This window comes from Perognathus longimembris, chromosome 2 (assembly GCF_023159225.1).
Source record: "Perognathus longimembris pacificus isolate PPM17 chromosome 2, ASM2315922v1, whole genome shotgun sequence".
NCBI lineage: Eukaryota > Metazoa > Chordata > Mammalia > Rodentia > Heteromyidae > Perognathus > Perognathus longimembris.
Window position 1 is genome coordinate 48,901,395 of NC_063162.1, and position 21,896 is coordinate 48,923,290.

The window sequence follows — 21,896 nt, forward strand, 5'->3', positions numbered from 1 at the left end:
AACACTTCTCCCAAACAATGGGAGGATCTTAATCTTTTTATCCCAAGCTTCCATATATTCTCAGTCTGGGCACTAGTCTGTTGTCCTGTCATGTATAAGGAAAAACATGGAAAAAGACTCAGACTCAGTTTATTGACATGTGAAAAGATCAACTGATCAGGAATTTTAGTCCAAAGTTATTTTGTCAGAGCCCATGAACCCTCAGAAATTTCATGTACATAATTTTATGCATGTTGGCATTTTTGGGGGCGAACTCACAGCCTTCATTAAATTCGTAAAGGACCTATGACTCAAAAACAGTTAAGAATTGCTGGGCTAGAGAATCATTACATTCTCTGAATTTCTGAGTATACCAATAAGATCCTTGCTCTAAAAGCTGGGTGTGTGGAAAATTAGCTTTCATTTTCATGACTTTATACATTGGCTGGCTGCCTGGATTGTTTACTGATCGTATTTTTCATTCATTAATGAAATCTTTATTAAATACTATGTGCCAGTCACCTATCAAAATTGATCAAACTATCCTTAGGAAAGTTATGTAATTTGGAGACAGATAATATAGTACATCATTTAGTGAGGAAGGTTTCTGTAGAAAAAAAGGAGAATTGTAATGCTGGTAGTTAGAACATGGTTTGTGATTTAAAATAACAGAAGAGGGGAAGGCTTGGAAGATGATAGATAAGCAAAGATCTGAAAGATGTGAGAGGTAAAACCATGTATTACCTGGGAGAAAAGCATTCCAGGTAGAGGGAATAGCAAGAGTTCTGTGGAAGCAATGTATCTGAAGATGAAGAGTTCACTCTATAGGCCATTAGAGGGCAGAGTATACAATCAGTGGGTCTAGTTTGGGGTTAACCTCCAGTGCTGTAAGTAAATACAATCTACTTGTGGCTCAGCCCTATTTTGAAGGCATGATTGCATAGGGGACTACAGTAACAGCCCTTCTTGCATTGCAGGCCACAGAGATGCTGGTTCACAATGCCCAGAACCTCATGCAATCTGTGAAGGAGACTGTGCGAGAGGCAGAGGCTGCTTCAATCAAAATCCGAACAGATGCTGGATTTACACTGCGCTGGGTCAGAAAGACTCCCTGGTACCAGTAGTCACCTAGCCAAACCTGGCTGTATAGAATCCCAACTAAACAGGAGGAGAATAATCTGAATTCCTGAAGTCATCCAGACTTGCTGGGGATATAAAGTCACATCCTAGCCTGGTACTTCAGAAAGAAAAGGAGGCCCTCTTTATATTAGAAAATATCTATATTCCTTTGTCATGCACACTTTGAAACATGTCTCCATGTATACCCTGTATTCCCAAACACAGTTATAGTTGTGCACATGCTCTCACAACAGGCAGACTGTTCTAGCCCATGAACTTTATGTAAACTTGGAATCTAAGGATGAACACTAGCCAGAAACCCTGCTCTGTGACATTTCCTTCTGTTTCCTCTTTAAGTTCCCAAGACCCAGGGCCCAAGCAAGTCAGTTAAGAAAATCATTTTGCCTCCAGAAATTGCTTTAGGTTCTGTGTTGCTGCTGACCTTGCCTATTTTCCTTAGGCTGTGCTATCTTTGTCCTTTTCAAAAGCGAGCTTCACTGCTGCCGGAAAAGGTGGCCTCAGGGGAGTGGCAATATATGGCCTGGATTCACTTCCTAATTTAATCCTTCTAGTTTCCCACTAGAATACCCAATTTCACTGTCAGGAGGAAATCCCACAGTTACACGATTCTGTTTTTTTCCCAAGCCCCCGAGCAATGTCTATATTAGGGAAATGTCAGTCCCATCTCCTTCCAAGGTAACTGTCTCACACAAACTGTGTCTGGTGCTTTCTGCCACTGGAGGGGCAGAGGAGCTAAGGGTGTGGTTGTGCCCATCCTCCCAGGGGGCCACTCCTAGTGGTCTGGGCTTTGTCACTGCCTGTAGAGGCCTGCACTGAGGCCTTACCGTTCATTCTTAGCTTGTAACTGTTTGTTGTTTTTTTTTCCCCAGAGCTGAAATGCTGCATTTAATTTTTAACCAAATCATGGTATTTGATCTTAGGCCTTTATTATCTTCCATTATCCCTTACTAAATAAGCTTTTAAAGATATGTAGGTGAATGTTTGTCTCTAATTTTTATTTTTTTGAGATGGGGTGGGAGGGATGTCTTATATGTTGCTCATGCTGGTCTTAAATTCTTGGATTCAAGTGATTCTCCTGAGGCAGCCTCCTGATTAGCTGGGACTACAGGTGCACACCACCATTCCCAGCTTTGTCTGTAATTTTAAAAGGTTCTTTCTTCTTTTAAAACTCAACCTTAAGAATTAGTGCTTGGTCCCCAAAAGTATTTAATGGAAAGGCAATCCTGTTTTGAAGGACACTTTCTACCTAAGGGAAAGTGGTGTTTGCAGACTGGAATTCTGGTGCTGCTGCAGATAATCAATGGGAAATGCTATCCTAGAGTTCCTACCTCCCTTCAACCAACTAAAAGCCAAGCCCCTACATACAATTGTTCAAGAGAATAATGAGTTTATTTGAATTACCACCATAGTGGTTTCCTATTAGGCAAAGTCAAACAGAAGGCAACTTTTCCTTTTCTTGCACTAACACTGCTGTCTAAGCATTCCCCAGCACATAAAATCAGATATTCCCAAATCCAGAAGCAAATGGTTCCTTCCGATGCCCAATGTGTTAGATTCCAGCACTGAATGTGTAAATCCTGTCTTAAGTTGGTCGTGTATACTTGGGCATCCTCTATTTTAACTTTTTTCCCCCAAGTCTCTCAGCATATTTTTATAGTTCCTTACATAAATGCAATATTAATGCCTTTGAAGTATGAATCTATGCCAAAGATCACCTTTTGTTTTACTAAAGATTTAGAGGAAATAAGGAAATCATGTTCTCCATGTTCTTCCAGTGTTTTGAGGCACTGGTTTACACTTTATGCCAGATGTGCTTTTCTCTAGTAACCGTACTCAAGACACAGTGAAGCAAAAAAAAAAAAAAAAAAAAAAAAGCGCCCTGAATGACTTTGAGATGTCACCACTAAAAAAACCTCCATTTATAACCTAGGATTTGTTATATGCAAGTATTTTCTGCCTCTTCTTTTGTTCTGTTTAAAACAATAAAATGCATTTATATAAATAATGCTCTAAATGGGTGTTATTTTAGCAAGAATTTTTAAGCCTATTTTTCCTTTGCTTTTAAAGGTTAGCCAATGAATCCTAATTCTCAAGACCTTCAACTAAAGATTTCTATTTTATCGAATTAGAAGACCAAATGGAACTTTGTAATAAAGGACAGCTTTGGGGATTATACACTAGAAAGAGTAGAAGTGACACAGGTTAACAGTGGGCAGAAAGCAGCTGATCATCCTGGCTGAAGAAGTCTTTCATCGTACAAGAGTATAGCTATTACTGGAGAGTATCATTTTCTTCTAAAAGCTTGTGAAATGTGCAAGACAGTTACAAGACCATTTAAAAAATTATTCCAAAACACAGTGCATAATAGTTGTTAAGGAATTACAGGGCTTTGAGACAGAGGCTGCTGTGTGGGATATCTTCCTCTTCTTGCTTAAACAGTAGAAACAGGTTTTTGGATAAAGTGGGAAAGCACTGTTTTTGTCTGATTTTCTAGGTCTGAAAAGATAGCAGTTATTATTGAAGGGTATTTAGTGTTGTCAACTGCAACTGTTAGTATTTACTCAGAAAAATTGCCAGCCATAAAGACAGATTCCAAAACCTGTGTCGAAGGCTACTGGATTAGCTCAGCAACTTGATGCTATGTTCACTAGTGCTTCCTTTATGGTGCATTACAGTACTTCCTGAAAACATTTGTTTCTAAGGACAAGGCTAGCATATTCTAGGCATTAAGGATTGAACCTATCTGGTGAACTCTCCCCCTTTGAATAAAATGATGGGGACTCTTTCATGCAGAAAAATAAACATTTGTTCTTAAAATCTCTTAAGGATTTAGTTAAAGGGAATATTCTATGACTAACTGTAATTCTGCACCTAAAAAGAATTCTAATGATTATTCATGGACCTATATTGGTAGGTGGTAGTGTAAGGAAAGTAGTTTTGGTCAGGTATCAATTCATCTGTGGCCAGACAAGTGATGCTTAAAGTATAAATGGCTGTGAACATACCAATTTCAGGAGAAAAGCAACTGGACAAACTTTGCAGCAGCTGTCACTTCTTGTGGTAATACAGAAGAAAATCTGATAATGTTCAGCATGCACGGACACTGAGGTTTAAGAATGCTCAATCAACAATCAGGCTAAAAAAAATCAATTTGTTACTTTGATGTATTTTATTGACAGTATAGCCAGAACCAGGGAAAGGACTTATTGGATTATAGAATTAATAAATACAATAATTTAATTGCAAAAGGAAACAGTGTCTACTTGGAGGTTTTAGCAGAAATTGCTGGAGGCAAGGGACTATACTACTTGGATATAAGAGATTATAGCATGGGAGGAAAATAATTGGACAGCCCAGATTATGGATAACTGAGATCAGGGATTTTGCAGAAAGAAAAGCAAATGTGATTGCTCTTTTAAGATAAGAACTCTGAACGATTTGGGGATGTAGCTCAGTGGTAAAGTACTTGCCTTGCATGCGCAAACGACCCAGCAATCACACACACACACACACCGCCACACACACACACACACACACACACACACACACACACACACACCCCCCCGCGCGCTGATTAACCTTAAGCAAAGGGACTAAATAATACTTAACTACATTTTTACTTTAGCTGCCCAATATATTGGTTACTTTAGAAATTTAAAAGTTATACCAGGTGTTGGTGACTCATGCCTATAATCAATCCTAGCTACTCAGGAGACTGAGATCTGAGGATCACAGTACAAAGCCAGCCTAGGCAGGAAAGCCCATGAGACTCTTAGCTCCATCCAGTTAACTACAAAAAAGCTGAAAACAGCATTGTGGCTCAAAGTGGTAGAGCATTAGCCTTGAGCACAAAAGCTCAAGAACAGTGCCCAGGCCCAGAGTTCCAGCCCCAGGACTGGCACAAGAAACAAACAAAAAAAAGCATTGTGAAAAAAATGGCGTTTCTCACTAGATAAAAGGTAGATTGGGTGCCCCAAGCAGGCAAAGCTAAGAGTGATACTATACAATGGGGCACCAACTACTAGAATAAATGGGATGAATGTAAGAAATAATCTTAGCATAAGGGACATAGTTATAATTGAGAATAATGAAGGAAAATAATAGAGCCACAAGGAAATAAAGATTAAAAAAACTAGTAGTATTAAGTATAAACAAGAAGGAATAAAAGATCAAGCACTTGTATTTTAATCTTCAGCCTCCTTCATTTCTTTATATCTAGTGAAGTGGGCTGAGACTTCCAAGCCCATAGAATTGAATGAAATGATACAGAAACTGACTTTTCAACCATGAAGATCAAAGTACTATATGAATATTACTGAGGATTTTGTCTGTACCTCCATAAAACGTTCTTCCATGTACTCAGTACAGGAGAGATACTGAAGTTCCTACTGGCCATTCATGAAGGCCTTTAGCACTATAGCCTTGGCATGTACATAATATGGAAAGGAGTTCTCCCTAAAGACAAGGGATACAGGCAAATACAACCCTTTAAGAACAACAAAAAAGATGAAGAATAAAAGGAAACCACTGACAATAGTGAAGCAGACACATTTTCCTCCCTTTGCTGTAGGGCATGAGGCTTTTAGGCTATTGGATAAAGCTTTACAAAACATGAAGATGGCAAAGGGGTCACTTAGGTTTCTCTTTTACTGCTTTAATTTGCTTCAAAGTGCAAACATCTGTGCTTGTGAGAACTTCCTAAAAACAGAAAGTGTTCCCTTTTATTACCTTAAAAAGTACTTGCCCCTTTGATACATTTTTTTTATACTGTGCTAACAGCTGAACCAGTGGCACAAAATTTAATGGTGTATTTACTGCAGCAAGGTCTCTGTAAATCAAAATCTGAGCTTTACATAAAAATCTTATTTATAAAAAAATACAATACCAAGTACAGTGAGAATGGAGCGTGGAGCAGCTCAGCTCCCTGCCGGGCCATGTGGAAGTGGCTTTTGCTACAGTGCTTGCTTAATGGCACAAGTGAAAAGCTGAATAAGGCAAACACTTGAAGAGGCAGTTTTCTGTAAACTTCTTGGGAGTGGGGGAAGTTTCCTGTTAGGACAGATACTGATTTGAGATAACTAAGATCAGAAGGCATGACAATCGGCTGCACCTGACATCGTATCTCAGACTGATAGTGTTGCTGGATGAGCCAGTTCACTTGCTGTGGCAGAGGTCATCATTGTAGCCTTCTGCCTTTACTGTTTCAGCGTGCAATACCCACTGGTGGCCCTCTGTGGGAAAAATCACCTCCAAAAATCTTCCTAAGTGAAAAGATAGAAAATCAGCTAAGTTTTTAGAAAAGTTTCCTTAGCTTAAAGCTCCTTAAGAACCTTACATCAGTTACTAAGCAGTTTTGTTAGTGGTAAGTAGCTTGACAAATGCTTTAATTAGAATACGTATTCCCACTCAATTGGTACCTAATAGAATATAGACTGTAATGACACTTGGAAAACAAACTGATCTCGAGAACTTTTGGCCTCTTCTCATGTCCTCACTTGGAACTTTCCAGCTTTTGTGACATATTTGACTCCTTTAAATGGTTTGTATTTCTCTCCATACATGTCCAAACGGTTTACTTTTAAGCCTGTGTCAAAAAGAATGAAACACAAATTACTACCCCCATAGAAAATAACTGATTTAGTAATGAATATGAAATAGTAAATCCCTTCTACCATCCAGAAACTATGTCCTTGTTACCAATTATGAATTATTATACTATAGGGAATCCTTCAGTTAAGATGCCCATGTAGGCTAATTCTATTTCTGATGAACACCAATATCCCCCTCTTAGGTGCTTAAATGAGGTAAGTGTGGGGGTGAAGGAATGTTGTGTGAAGTAATGTCTCTCCCAAATCCATGATACTTCTTAGCACCATATAAAAAGGCAAACAGCTTCTCTTTCTACATGGGAATGTAGAAAGCTTCTAAGCTTCTAATAATTGGACTCAGCAAAACTCAATTATCCAGGCTGTGGTGTGGCTCAGCTCTACTTCCTAGAGCACCTGCTTACCAAGTGTGAGTTTAATCCTCAGTACTGTTTAACAAAACTCCCAAACCCCAAAGTTCAAGTATACTTCAACATCAAACTGCTCCTTACCTGAAATAGCAAGCTGCTGGATCTTGAACTGTATGTTCAGGCTTGGGTTCTCTTCTGGCTTCGGTGCTCCAGACTGTAAATTTACCAGTCCTTTAAGACTTGGGAGCTTTTGTGGTGTAATTTTCCCCACATCCCATGTTAGTACCTTAAAAACATATAAATAAAAATCTAAACCATTTGTTAAAGACAAGGTTCAAATACACTATGAACTTTATACAAAGTGAAGCAGCATCTTGGAAACTAGAGAACATTTTGTGACTTTATTTTAAAATATCCCTTTTATCAGGCTGCTCAATACTCTGTGTTGAAAACAAAACAAATCACCTTTCTACCAAGCAGGAAACTAAGGGAAAATCATCTTTTATAGTTCTTTGAAAGCTCTCTGCTAGAGGCATGTGTAAGGGTGAGGAACCAGCTTTCCTAACCATTATCCCTTGTGGAAGAGTACTACAATGTGTTCAAATTTAAAAGGATCAAGTTATAATGATGAATATCTTTAGAAAATATAGTAAATTTATTGTATCTTTTATACCCATGTTTTCATAAGGCTTTTATTCACTTATTTTTGCAGTACAGAGATGGATCTCAGAGCAATATATTATATATATTATATATATATATATAAAATGCAGGAGCTTCCTAGCCCTACCTTTTACTTCTTTTCCATTATGTAGTGGAGTGGCTGGATTACTAATAGATAAGTAGAAGCACATTGTGAAGAGGCTCTTCTGTTCATCTACTCAGTAGCAGACATAGGATTTCTTCTAGTCCACACACAAGCAGAGTACAGTCTGCTCATGGGGTTTATAGTTTTACTTTAAAATACTAAAGCCTACAACCACCATCCCCCCAAACCAAAAACACTCCCCCCTCCCCCAACCAAGTCTCAAAATATTGCAGAAACACTTGCTCACTCTTGGGTTGAAGTGGCTGTACCTTAGTGACTGGATCAAATGTATAGCTGCCTTGTGTTGGTGTCAGGTTCATATTCAGCACGACTTTTGGCATGTGAACTGTCACTGTGATTCCTTCAATAGTTTTCCCCATATTCTGCTTTGGTCCAATTGTTATATCAAATCTGCCACAAGAACTGTTCTCCTTAAAGCTGATATTATGTTTCACATACACTGGTATTGCCACTAGACTAGAAACAAAGAGAAAGATACAAAAGCACACATAACACACAATGAATGACATGAAACAGCTCCCAAGGTAGTCTGAAAACTTCAGCCCTGAATAAATCCTATGCTGATGCCAACTCCATAAAGTGCTCTAAAACCTCTAGGAGTAAAGATTCAGTATTTACAAAGGGGATAGCTTAATATAACAAAATGGTCTGGTACCAGTGTGCTAGGAACTACATGAATTCATAGCAACAAGTATAAAAATTCTGAAGCTTAATTACAGTATAGACAATCTGGGTGGCTGGGTATGGCAGCTCACACCTGTTATCTCACCTAGTTAGGAGGAAGAGATGGCAGGATTGTGGTTTGAGGTCTGCTGTGGTAAAAGTTAGAGGCCTTAACTCAAAGAACAAGCTAGGCTTGAGTTACCCCATTAATCCCATTTACTTGAGAGGTCTAAGTAGGAGGATCATGATCTGGCCCTGGCTTGAAGAAAAATAACAGACCCTACTTGAAAAATAACTAAAGGAAAATGGACTGGAGTCATGGCTCCATTGGTAGAGTACTTGCCTATTGAGCACAAGAACCTGAGCTTAAACCTTAATAAAAGCAAAATAAAAAACAAAATACAAGCCAGTTGTACCTTATGACTGCAATTCTAGAAGGGAGGCAGACACTGTAAGATTTAGAGTTAAAAGCTAGCCTAGGATATATGGCAAGTTGAAGGCTAGCTTAGATAACATATTGAGACCCTGTCTCAAAAACAAAAGTGTTAGGTGCAGGTGGCTTATACCATTAATCATAGCTATTTAGGAGGCTGAGAACTGAAGATCACAGTTCAAAGCCAGCTTGTGCATGGAATGTCCATGAGACTCTTACCTCCAATTAACCACCAGAAAACTGAAAGTGGAGCTTTGGTTCAAGTGGTAGAGCACTAGCCTTGGGCAAAAAAGCACAGAGACAGTGCCAAGGCCCTAAGTTCAAGCCCCAGGACTGGCACAAAAAACAAGCCAAACAAAAACCCCCAAAACTTAAGTGCAATAGGAGTGACTTGAAGTAGAAAATTTAAGGAATGTCCTAGGGTAAGTTTGTCTCCTGTTAGCTACTAAATCCACTGACCATGGTAAAATTAAGGTACCAGATTCATGGTATTTAGGCACTGTCAAAGACACTCAGCTGCATATTTTATAGTTCTCCACACTGTCAGACCCAAAGTACACTGATTATTTTCAGCACATATTTTTCACCAGTTCTTACTGGATCTCCTGATAAGCCATGGTTAAACTCAAGTACTAAACTGTCAGAAAGAGAAGGGAAACGGGAATTCTGTTGAACACACTGATAATAGGAATGCCAGATTCTGCCTGGTGCTGCATCAACATACTTTTGTGAGCTGACACGGTACGATATGAGTCGGAAATTTCCATCTGGAGGAATAAATGACAAAACTCTTTCAGATTCCCAACGCTTAAACCGAATGCACGGGTGGAAGCTGACATCATCCAGAAGCCTTGGGTTCTGTCAGGAACACAAAAGACAACTGCATTCATAGAGAATAATGAGTATAGCCACACTGTTCAGATACTAGGAGGCAATAAGCTCCATAAAGAAAAAGAAGTTAGGGGCTGGGAATATGGCCTAGTGGCAAGAGTGCTTGCCTCTTATACATGGAGGCCTAGGTTCGATTCCTCAGCGCCACATACATAGAAATAGCCAGAAGTGGCTCTGTGGCTCAAGATGGCAGAGTGCTAGCCTTGAGCAAAAAGAAGCCAGGGACAGTGCTCAGGCCCTGAGTTCAAGCCCTAGGACTGGCAAAAAAAAAAAAAAGAAAAAAAGAAAAAGCAGCTAGACACCCAAGTTTACTATTACCACACCATATCAGCATATGGTTGGTTTCACAATGCTTTAAAGCTTTGCAAGTATTTTACATAACTATTAGTTGAAATTTAATAAGTATGGGGGAGCAAAGACAATTATTTTCATTCCATAGCTAGAGTTTAAAGTCAGAAACTATGACAAAGACACCACACCACCACAAGTCCATTTTCTTATTCTCAGCAGTATGTCATACTAGGTCTAAAATGATAGAAAAGACAAATGTAAGCAAAGCAAGTAATTATTTAGTGAAAGTGACACTGGGATTTACAGAAGCCAGCAAGCCACTTGCTAGCACACTTAAGCAGAGAGCCTCAGCTTTTCCATAAAGACTAGGCACATTGTACTAGGTACTGCTTTGGGAGACTGTGCTGGACAGTAGTATTTCTGAGATAATCCTTTGTGATCTAAATTATAATTTTATCTCAGAGGTTATATTTAGTAGATCATATGTGTTAGATATACAAATGCCGATAAAACAGGAGAACAAGACTTACCATGAAAGAGAGAGAAAGATCAGGCATTCCAGATAGTTTAATGCAAGCATCAATGACCCCCTGAATTTCTGCAAAGACTGTAGATCCTAAAGAAATACCAAGGGTTATTATCCTGAAGAAATAGCAACAGACTTGAGTTCTTGACTAGAGCTTACACAGTATCCAGAGTAACAGATACACCCTGGGTGTTAAGACTTAAGCTTTGCACCTCTACTTACAAGTCAGTAGACAGAGGATCCTTAGACCAGTTTAGACAGCTGAGAGCTAGGTAGGCTAACTGGTTGACATATGATAATTCTATGGAAAATCAAACTACTCTTCTTTATGCAGACAACATTGAAACTACCAGCTTTTTTTCTTTTTATTCATTTAAATATAATGAAGGTTTCTTATAAAAGGGACTAAACTACTGGTTAATTTTAAAGAAATAGGAGTTATAATCTATTCTTCTGTAAGATGGAATGTTAAAATGGACCTGGTCCTCACTGAAGACAAAAATATTGGCCATAATTCACAATAAATCATCACCTTATATCAACTAGCTGTATGAACTTAAGCACGTTGCTTAATCCTTGTGAGCCTCAGCTTTTTTTATATATAAAAATGAAGATATGAAGGGTGGATGTTTTAATAATAAAATTCATGATTCTAATAGAGTGCTATTCTCTTTATTATTTAAAATATAAAACAGGGTTAGGCCTTGGTAGCTTATTCCTGTAATTAGGAGGCTGATATCCAGATAATTGTGGCTCAAAACTAGCAGACAAGTTCACAGAGCTCCATCTCCAAAATAACCAGCAAAAAGCAGGGCTGGACATATGGCTCAAATGGTAGGGCACTATCTCAGCAAGTAAGCCAAGCAAGCAAGTCAGGCAAACCCAAGGCCCTGAGTTCAAATCCCACCACTCTGAAAACCAAGAAGAGGAGGGTGAGGATCTGGCACTGGTGTCTTCAGCCTGTCATCTTAGCTACTTGCAAAACAGATGGTGATCACAATTCAAGGCAGCCTGGGCAAAAAGTTTACCAAGAGTGGTGTGCAATGGCTTGTGCCTGTCCTTCCACCTACACAGGAGCCTGAGACAAGAGCATTATATTTCCATGACAGCTCAGGTAAAAAAACAAAACAAAACAAAAAAACCTGCCCATCTCAACAGAAAAAACTGGGTATGGTGGTTTGTGTCTGTAATTCCAGCTACTGGGAAGTGTGATCTTGGTTTAGGCTGGTTGGGACAAATAAATGAGACTCAATCTCAAAAATAAGACCAAAAAGGGCTGAAGGTGTAAAGTAAATGGCAGTTTCTGTCTATTAAGTGAGAAACCTTAAGTACTGCCAAAAAACAAAAGGGGCCTTTGCTGGAAATAGTGCATACAATATAGCAGGAAAAGTATGGTAATTATACATAATGTTCAGAGTAAATACACAGCAAGAGACAGAGGTATAGAGGGAAATAAGTGGCTTTAAGTAAGGCATCCTAAGTTCCAATTTACAAATGTTTGGCAGATTTCAACTAGTAGTTATGATAATTATATGTACCATTTGGGCAAAATAAATAGATTTAGAAATCATTAGAAATGAGTGCCTTGCCACTGAAACTACACTACAAAGGGAGTTCAGTTTTCTCTTCAGCTGTCAGTCCAACTGCTTCTTCTTCCTCCATAAGACCACATGCACATAATTACCTGATTTATCTATAATTGCATCTATTTCTTCAACGACATCAAAATAGGCTTCGTTATTTGTGTACTTTACTCCAGCCCGACGCCATGGGATGTTGGACAGCTGTCCCGTGGGGAGTGTGTCCCCAACATTACTACTGCCTAGAATTTGGAAAAGAAGAAGGTAAAGACATTGTGTAATATGGCTACCAGAAAAGCTCCTATGGTGGTGGTGGGGGAGCGGGGAGGGAGAGGAATGCTTTAGCTGCTTCTTCAATGTTTGGACTTTTCCTCATTAAAGTTGTAGACAGTCTCTAGAATTGTTGGAGACATATCCATACCAACATGATCAAATTTCTAGAGGGCAGCAATAGGCCATGAGCTCCTGTCTACCTGCCAAACCAGTATAAATGCATTTACTTATCTTCTGTTTCTTATTAGCAGTAACCTAAGCTAATTCTAGTGGCTCAACACAGCATCTCACTCGGCTGCTACTGATTTAAAAAAAAAAAAAAGGAAGGCTGGCTGTTTTAAAACTTGCTATATAGAAAAACATCTCCACTGTGACCACAGTGTGCTTGGCTCTTGGTATTAAATGGAATGCTACGTGCAATGCTTCTAGGAAGGCCTCTGTGGAGTAATACGAAGGGGCATATTCTAGTTTTTCTCACTAAAGGTCAGTGTACTCATTTGGCTTCAATATAGCTAACTTTCAACATCTAGCTAATTTCCTGGAGAAATGATATGTTTGGTTATCTAAAACACACATCCTTGAACTATGACTTACTTAACATTTTGGTCAATTTACATTTCCACTGCAAAAGTAGTACACGCTGAACCATGAAAATGAGAGAGAAGAAAAAGCTTAGATTTTGAAAACATGTTTTCTAACCAAAATAAACTACCATTAACACTTTGTAATATTTCTTTAAATATTTCCCCCATAAATAGATAGCATTTATTATTATTTTTCTCTATTCTGATCATTTCAGCTTTTTAGGATTGCACTTGAGTTAGATCCAGTAGAACATATCTATAATCCTAACTACTGGGGGGGGGAGGGACAGAGATGGGACAATAGAAGTTTGAGGCAAGACTAGGCAAAAGAGTTAGTGAGACCCTATTACAAAATACAGTTAGGGTATGGTGGTTCCTACCTGTAAGCCCAGCTAACTCAGGAGGCAGGGGCAAGAGGATCAAGATCTGAGGCTGGCCATGAAAGCATGAGACCTTTCTTGAAAAATAAACTAAAAGCAAAAAGAGGGCATACACAAGGGAGCACTCCTAGGTCCTCAGTTCAAACCCCAGTATTACCTGAATAAATAAAAGTAAAATATATACAAAAATACAGATGATAGTCTAGCAATACTTGTTATCTCAGCCCTTAGGGGGATAAAAGAATCTTGAAACTGAGGCAACCCAGGGCCATATCATGACATTTGTATTAAAACTAGAACCAATGAGGGAGAAGGTAATAAATTGTACAAGAAATGTACCTACTGTCTTACATATGAAACTGTAACCCCTCTGTACATCACTTTGACAATAAATAATTATTCAGAAAACAAAAACTAGAACCAAACCAACATATAAAAAACAGTGCAGGAGGGCTGGGAATATGGCCTAGTGGCAAGAGTGCTTGCCTCTTATACATGAAGCCCTGGGTTCGATTCCTCAGCACCACATATATAGAAAATGGCCGGAAGTGGCGCTGTGGCTCAAGTGGCAGAGTGCTAGCCTTGAGCAAAATGAAGCCAGGGACAGTGCTCAGACCCTGAGTTCAAGCCCCAGGACTGGCAAAAAACAAACAAAAAAACCAACAGTGCAGCAGAGTGCTGGTATCTCATGTCTGTGATCCTGGCTATTCAGGAGGCTGAAATCTGAGGATCATTGTTCAAGCCAGCCCGGGCAAGAAAATCTGTAAGACTGTTATCTCCGATTAATCACCAAAAAGCTGGAAGTAAAGCTGTGGCTCAAGTGGTAGAGCTCTATCTAGTCTTAAGCAAAAATGCTTAGACAGCACCCAGGCTTTGAGTTCAAGCCACAGGACTGGTACAAAAACCAAAAAGAAAACAAAAAGCAGTTGTAACCATAACATGCTGGTATTTATTTATTTATTTATTTAGCTACATATATACTTCTAGGCTGGCCTCAAACTTGTGACTGTCTTGCCATAGCCTCCAAAGTACTGGGATTCACAGGAGTACACCCCTATTCCAAGGCTAACAATTTTGTAGTTCACTTATGGCTGGTGTTCTTCCCTCCAACCAGCTAACTTCCAAAACAATTTTTGAAAAAAGTGTTTGTTATGTTATCTTCCCACAAAATGGAAAGCCTTCACTATTGAGTTACTTGCCTTATGATAAAGAGTAAGTAAGGGTTAGGAATGATTCCCTCTTTCTCACATGTTCATGAAAATAGTTTGCCTAGTATTCAAGGATATCTCAAACTTTTTTTTCCCCCTGAGATGGGGTCTTGTTATGTTGTCTAGGTTAGTCTTGAACTCCTGAGCTCAAGTAATCCTCCTGTCTCAGCTTCTGATATAGCTGAGACTACAGACACAAATCCCTATACCTGGCCTGATGTCACTTTTAAAATTCAGCTAGGGGGGCTGGGGATATGGCCTAATGGCAAGAATGCTTGCCTTGTATACATGAGGCCCTGGTTTTGATTCCCCAGCACCACATATATGGAAAATGGCCAGAAGTGGCGCTGTGGCTCAAGTGGCAGAGTGCTAGCCTTGAGCAAGAAGCCAGGGACAGTGCTCAGGCCCTGAGTCCAAGCCCCAGGACTGGCCAAAAAAAAAAAAATTCAGCTAGGCTTTTTTTTTTTACATTGTGTTTTTTTTTGTGGCTGTTGTTTTTATATTCTCATCTATAAAAAATGCTCTTATTCCTCCATCCTCCATTCTACTGATTCTCTAGGCCCTCTGTAAGAGCCACCTCACTAGTACTACAGGCCAGGAAGGTTTATGTCATCCACTGGACCATTCTCTTGAACTTTGTAATAAATTGTTTTATCAATCTCTGTTAAATATTTATATATCTTAGTACCTTTTTCCTGACAAATGCATTTTATTAAAAAAAATTAAGAAGTACAGAGCAAATAATTTTTAAAAAGACAACATATTCCATTAGCTGGTGGTAGCTACTCTAAGCATACAAGAACTTTTGTCTACGCATGTATTTATATATAGCTGTGAGTAATTTGTTATGAGTTTGTGGGGTTTTTTTCCCCCAGTTAATATTATATTATATATACTTTCCAATGTCACTCTACGTTGTCTATGAAGTATGGAATTGCTTTGTAAAATATTAAACTGTTAACTAGGCATTTAAACTTTTTTCTCAGTCTCTCATCTAGAGTGTAAGTTTTAAGAGCACAGATACTACTTTGTGTTTTTTAGAGTTCTCCTAAAACTCAGCTTTCACAAAGTTATTACAAAAGAGTTGCTAAATGATTTATTTTTTGGTATGTCTCTCTCACCCATTTTTAGGTCAATGAATTGAAGATGATAGGTTTACAAAGGTGGACAGTATAATGGATACAACACTTTTAGAAGAACAGTGTCATTTGGATGTACTTAATTTTTTGTTATACTCAAGAACTAAACCCAACTGGAAGCTTGCTTCAGATACTACAAACAGGCTTATTTCTTATTATTTTTTTCCCCTCCCTTCCTTCCTTCTTCTTTTCTGCTCATTCTACCTTCCCCCCGCCTCTCTCAGTACCTAGGATTAAAACTCAGGGCTCAGTGGATGATAGGTACTCTACCTATCACTGAGCTGCAGCCTAACCTTTTTGGTGAAAAGAAATACATCATTTAAAGAATATATCAATTTAATCTTGCCACTAATTTAAATTTTGATCAAATCAGACCACCTTATAATGTGTCAGATCCTAAGCAACAATAAAATTTTAGTTGTTCGGTTCCCAATAAACTATGTCCAACTTTCATACCTGTAATAGAGTTGACGACAGAACGTAGAATTGTTGGTGGTTTAATCAGTTCTTTCAAAATGTTAGATTCAGTAGCCAGAGGAAATCCATTGTCTAACATTTCTTCCAAGAGCTCATATACTATTACGACATTATCCTTAATTGCAGCCTCCGAACACTCACCAAAGTAGTCCTAACAAAATATTTATAACACTGAACAACAAAAAGTATAAATGAAAGTTTCCTAAAAACTGTTCTGAAGTTTACTGTAAGCATAAGTCATTGTTTAAGATGTTAGAAATATGTAAAACAGATGAAAGACAGAGATGAACAATATGCATTAAAAGCCAGGTAATTAAAAATGATTATGCGCCTCCCTCCAATCGACTCAGGTAATTTTTTTTTTTTTTTGGCCAGTCCTGGGCCTTGGACTCAGGGCCTGAGCACCTTCCCTGACTTCTTCCCGCTCAAGGCTAGCTCTGCCACCTGAGCCACAGCGCCCCTTCTGGCCGTTTTCCATATATGTGGTGCTGGGGAATGGAACCGAGAGCTTCATGTGTAGGAGGCAAGCACTCTTGCCACTAGGCCATATTCCCAGCCCCGACTCAGGTAATTTAAGTTATAAAAGTTTTGTGAAACCTAACCTGAAAAGTGTCAGCAACTCGATGTAGGAACTCAATTACAAAGAGTGGTGGCACTTCAGTCTGGATGACAGACACGAAGAAGAGCTTATCCCGGTAGATACTGATGAGGTAGTGGTGAGGTGTTGAAATGACAGGTGGTACATTTTCAACATCAGCAGCTTTCTCCTGAGCTTCAAAGAAATAATCACACACAGACTGGCTCACAACACTCTTCCAGTGCTTCTCTAGAAATATGTCCCCAGAACAATTTATGAGAAATAAACTGTGGATCATTTTCTGTGGAGAAAGGAGATTAAATTTACTATAGTCAGAATATATACTTGTGTACATTCCTTTTACCCTAGCCGTTTGGGGGAGATTAAATTTACTACAATCAGAACATATACTTCTGTGTCTACTCCTTTTATCCTAGCTATTTGGGAGGCAAGGATGGGGAGCATCATGGCTCAAGGCCAGCCTAGGCAACAACATTTCAACCAATAAAAAGCTGGATGTGGTGGTGTACAGTTGTCATCTTCCTATACAGAAAGCACAAATAAGAAGGTCACAGTCCAGACCTGCTCAGGAAAAAGAAACAAGACCTTGACAGCCAGGGGTACAGCTCAAATGATAGGAGCATCTGCCTAGCAAGGGCAAGGCTGAGTTGAAACCCCAGTACTAAAATAAACATACAGATGAACAAACAAACAAAAAAGCCTGGGATGCTGCTGCAAGCTTGTAACCCCAGAACTCAAGAGGATGAGACAGCAGGATGGTAAGTTCAAGAGCAGTCTGAGCAATACAGAGAAATCCTGTCTTACAATAAACCAAGCCAAGCCAACAAACCACAAGCACCCCCACCTCCACCCCCAGTCAATGGAAAACTCCTTGACAAAATACTAGCAAACCAAATCTAACAACTTATATAAAAAGGTTAATGAAGTAGAGTAGAAATTACATTTAAAAGTTGATATATTTTATCTTACCCTATTACAAATATAGAGTTCATATATCTCTATGGTCATAATATACCCTAAAAGAGTTGCTTGTTCTTGAAGCAAGTAACTAGGTTCAGTTCTCTTATTTTAGAGCCTGAGCTCTTTTCATCCTTTCCAGCTGGAAACATTCTTTCCAGGAAAGTTTCCACCGAAGTTGTTTTTATTGGCAGCAGCTCAAGTTTCAGAAGAATACAATAAGTTAAACCAGCCCACTGGATTTATTGTTGTTATCCTTAGTGTTGAAAGCATAACACTTGCACCTCTCAACAGTGCTTAACTTTAAAATCTGCCATAACTTTCTATAATAGGAAAAGAGACCTTATTTCTTCTGTCCATATAATGAGCAATCAACTAATACATATAAATACCACACGGAGTAATATAAATTAGCAAAGTTACATACTCACTATTCACCACAATACTGTTTTGTTCCTAGACTCAGCTTCCTGCTTCAGCTTGTGCCACAATCCACCTGCTGTTAGGCTTCCCATTATTGCTGGGATCACCAGCATGTACCACTGAATCCAGGTTACCTACATGGAGGTAGACTCTCAGAGAGTTCTTATGTCCAGGTTGGCCTGGAACCACTATCGTCCAATATCAGCTTCCCACATAGGTTGAGATGACAGGTGCATGCCACTGTACCTAGCTACATATTAAGAAGAGGTCTCTTGAGCTTTTCTCCCTAGGCTAGCTATGAACTGCAATCCTCATATCTCAGCCTCCTCAGTAGCTAGGACTACAGGTAAGAGCCATCAGGATCCAGCTCCTGTGACTTTTGAGTTACTATATATATATATTTTTTTTTTTTTTCAAAGACAGTCCCACCATAGCTTTGACTACAGAGTAAATGTCATACATTCTGTCACTAAACATTGTACACTGATACTAATGTTTCATAAGCAATGCAATTACAGTAGTCAAAACATCCTTGGAAGATGAGTCCCTAAAATAAAGTGTTCTTTTTCTTTTATTTATTTTTATTTTTGAGACAGTTTCAATATGTAGGCCAGGCTGTTCTTGAATGGTCCTTTTGCCTCTGCCTCCCCACTGCTGAGATTACTGCTTGAAAACCTTTTTAGAACACTGCCAGTCAAACACCTTCCTCCAAAACTTAAAAAAAACACAATTATTTTTAAAAATTATAAATGGAAAATCTATAGTTGTATGTATTTATGGGGTACAAAGTTATACAATGAATTATGAATAAAACATGGAAAGTAAATCAAGTTAATTAATATATCCCCCCCAAAATAATATGGCAAAACACTGTGCATGTATTTACTTACTCTAAGTTTGTGTTTTATACATAAAAAGAATATAGTTTTCCTTATTATAGAAGCAATTTTATGAATATTGAGAATATTGAGAATGCATGATTTATCACAGAGGACACTGGTGATAATGGGTAAAGGCACTTTTAGTGGTAGTTTATTAGAATGCTGGAAACAGGACATTAAAGTGGGCTGAGAAGACCCAAGTAGGGGAAAAAAAAAGATAAGTAGAGTCAAGGCTAGCTAGAAAGGAGATGAAAAGAAATTAAAACAGCCCAATTCTTAACATGAAGGAAGAATACTTTTTTTTTAAAGTTGAAAGGCATGAAGAGGGCAGAGAAAGCTGATGTATGAGCAAAGAAGAAAAAGAAAGAGGTCAGTATTGGTAGACTAACTTAAAGGATCTGATTTCTTGAAGATGGGACACAGTTTCCTCTTCAAACAGAAGGGAAGATGGTTAGGGCTGGGGGCAGTTCAAGTAGAATGCTGCCCTAGCAAGTGCCAGTCCCTGGGGCTCCAGTACCAGGAAAGAGAGAGAGAGAGAGAGAAAAAAAAGATTTTTGTATTTGGCTGTTGGGGTGGGGAATTAAGGGAGTGGGATTGGTGAGGGGTATGTAGGATTGGCTTCTATTTTTTCCCCATTCTCTCTAACAGGGAAGGTTAACTGTACAGGGAGAGAATTCCTCCTCTCTACAATACTGTTTGCTACTCATAAATTGAGATATTATTGAATATATTCTGTAAAATACTCCAATAGTGTATTAACTTGAATGGTAAACAATTTTTTTTAAGATTCTCTAAGAGGAACTAAGCTTGCCAAGAGTTTTTTTTAAGTTTCAGGCAATATATCATTCATCTCATTGGCTCCACTTTTCCTATGATCTCAACTGGAAATGTCCATCCCCACCCCCACCCCCCCAAAAAAAAATAATCCTTATTAATTTTTGCCCAGTTTCCTTCCTTCTCTTGTAGGACTGTATCTTCTCTAATAAATCTCTTGTACATTGTTTACTTGCCACCATCTCCCCAAATGTTTCTTTTACTCTCCTTAAGACAGGGTCTCCATATGTACACCAGACTGGCCTCAAATGAACAATCCTCATACTTCTGCTGACTTGTACTGCCTTGTACTGCCTTTTCTCCTCCTCAGTATTATTACTTCATTCCATGTACACTTTCCTCAGTCAGCATTCAAAGTGGTTTTCTCAAATGGTCCACTTAACTTAATTATTAGATTTAACCGATTTCAACTTCCTTGTTTGATCCTGGCAGAATTTTGTGTCAATGATAACGTCCTACAAAACACACAGCTGAGCACAGGTGTTTCACACCTGTAGTTCTAGCCACTCAAGAGGCTGAGATCTGAGGATTGTGGGAGGAAGCCAGCCTCGCCTGAAGGTCTCTGAGAGTCTTATTTCTAAGTAGTTACAAAAAAAACAAGTGGAGATATGGTTTAAGTGGTAAGGCGACTTTGAGTTCAAGCTCCAGGACCGGCACCAAAACAATTCAAAACAAAACAATAGGTCCCCACACGTTTTTTACCCCTTTATACGAAACTTCACCGTTTCAGCGCTCACATGGCCTTATTACCATACCTTAAAAAAGTTTTCATGTCAGCCTAGGGCCCGTGGCTCACACCTGTAATCCTAGCTACTCAGGAGGCTGAGATGATGCTCATGGCTTGAAGTTAGACTGGGCAGACAAATGTTAAGACTATACTAACTAGTTAACCAACAAAAACCGTAAGTGGAGGCGTGGCTCCAGTGAGAGAGCGCAAAAAGTGAAGGGGCAGTGCCCAAGCCCCGAGTTCAAACCCCAATACCAACACACACACACACACACACACACACACACACACCTTTCTACTTATTTCCACCTACATCACTATTAAAGTTGATAAATCTTTAACTACACAAAATTCCTCCTTCCTCCAGCGAGCTCCTAATCAAATAGTGGTAGCCCCTTCTCACCCTTGTAGACCGGAATTCAAACAAATCCAAGACATTCAATCAGACGCATCAGTCTTCCACAAGCAATACCACTTCCTCAGTTTAGGGTCAGTTCTTCTGAAGCACTGCAACATATCCCTCATTGTTTTCCCACCCCACTCTTATCCACGCGCCATCCTGAAAACCTTGTGGGGCTTCTCCAGTTCACTGGAGAAGGGGAGGGGGAGACAAACCCCCCCCCTTTTTTTTTTTTTTTTTAAATCGCGCGCAGGAGCACAGCGGGACACCTCAGTTCCATGGACCTGCTGGAGTCGGGTTCGGGAACACCGCTGCAGGTGCACATCTCCCTTCCGGCCCAGCTAGCAAGAGAACCCGGAAGCCCGGGCGAAAGGGAACGCGCCGTCCGGGCCCACCGGGAGCAAACGCTCCCAGAGCCCGCGCTGAGTCCCAAGCTCCAGCTCTGAAGCTTGCTCCCCCAGTTGTGTGAGTGTGTGTGTGGTCCTCAGTCTGCGGACTCCTCATCCCTCACACTCACCCCGACACCACGGCGAGTCAGTGATTCGGCGCCGGGTCCTCTCCGGACCGAAGCTGAGGCTGCAGAGAAAGCGGCGAGGACCCCGCACCTAGGCGTGCCCAGAAGACTGCCTGCCTGACAGCCTTGAAAACACCAATCCGATTGACAGTACCAGAAAGATTAAATAGAAAGACGTTGAATGAGGGGCAGATGCTCCTTGAAGTGTTGGAT

General features: G+C 39.5%; 2 protein-coding genes across 3 annotated transcripts in view; one reads left to right on the plus strand and one right to left on the minus strand.

Moving 5' to 3' along the window:
• Vcl (vinculin) overlaps positions 1–3,454 on the plus strand; it is a 98,149-nt gene extending 94,695 nt beyond the window's left edge. For both annotated transcript variants that reach the window (XM_048339089.1, XM_048339088.1), the window contains one exon: positions 957–3,454. In XM_048339089.1, the coding sequence (XP_048195046.1) occupies positions 957–1,103 (147 nt within the window). In that variant the 3' untranslated portion in view covers positions 1,104–3,454. The remainder of the gene's footprint in view (positions 1–956) is intronic.
• Positions 3,455–5,652: 2,198 nt separating this feature from the next.
• On the minus strand, positions 5,653–21,849 carry Ap3m1 (adaptor related protein complex 3 subunit mu 1). Its single transcript, XM_048339090.1, has 9 exons — positions 21,687–21,849; positions 16,952–17,227; positions 16,329–16,500; positions 12,393–12,530; positions 10,713–10,798; positions 9,725–9,858; positions 8,153–8,360; positions 7,217–7,361; positions 5,653–6,703 (listed from the first exon to the last, which is right to left on the minus strand). The coding sequence occupies exons 2-9, from the start codon at positions 17,222–17,224 to the stop codon at positions 6,603–6,605; spliced, it is 1,257 nt and encodes a 418-aa protein (XP_048195047.1). The 5' UTR covers positions 17,225–17,227; positions 21,687–21,849; the 3' UTR covers positions 5,653–6,602.
• Positions 21,850–21,896: the final 47 nt, after the last annotated feature.

What these genes read in the sequence shown, in the direction of transcription:
- Ap3m1 (XM_048339090.1), bottom strand. Translation starts at nt 17,224, where the DNA reads ATGATCCACAGTTTATTTCTCATAAATTGTTCTGGGGACATATTTCTA. An exon ending in TGCAATTATAGATAAATCAG is followed by an intron (nt 10,799 to 12,392) that starts GTAATTATGTGC and finishes GTATTTCTTTAG; the next exon opens with GATCTACAGTCTTTGCAGAA. An exon ending in CCAGCAGCTTGCTATTTCAG is followed by an intron (nt 6,704 to 7,216) that starts GTAAGGAGCAGT and finishes TTTTTGACACAG; the next exon opens with GCTTAAAAGTAAACCGTTTG.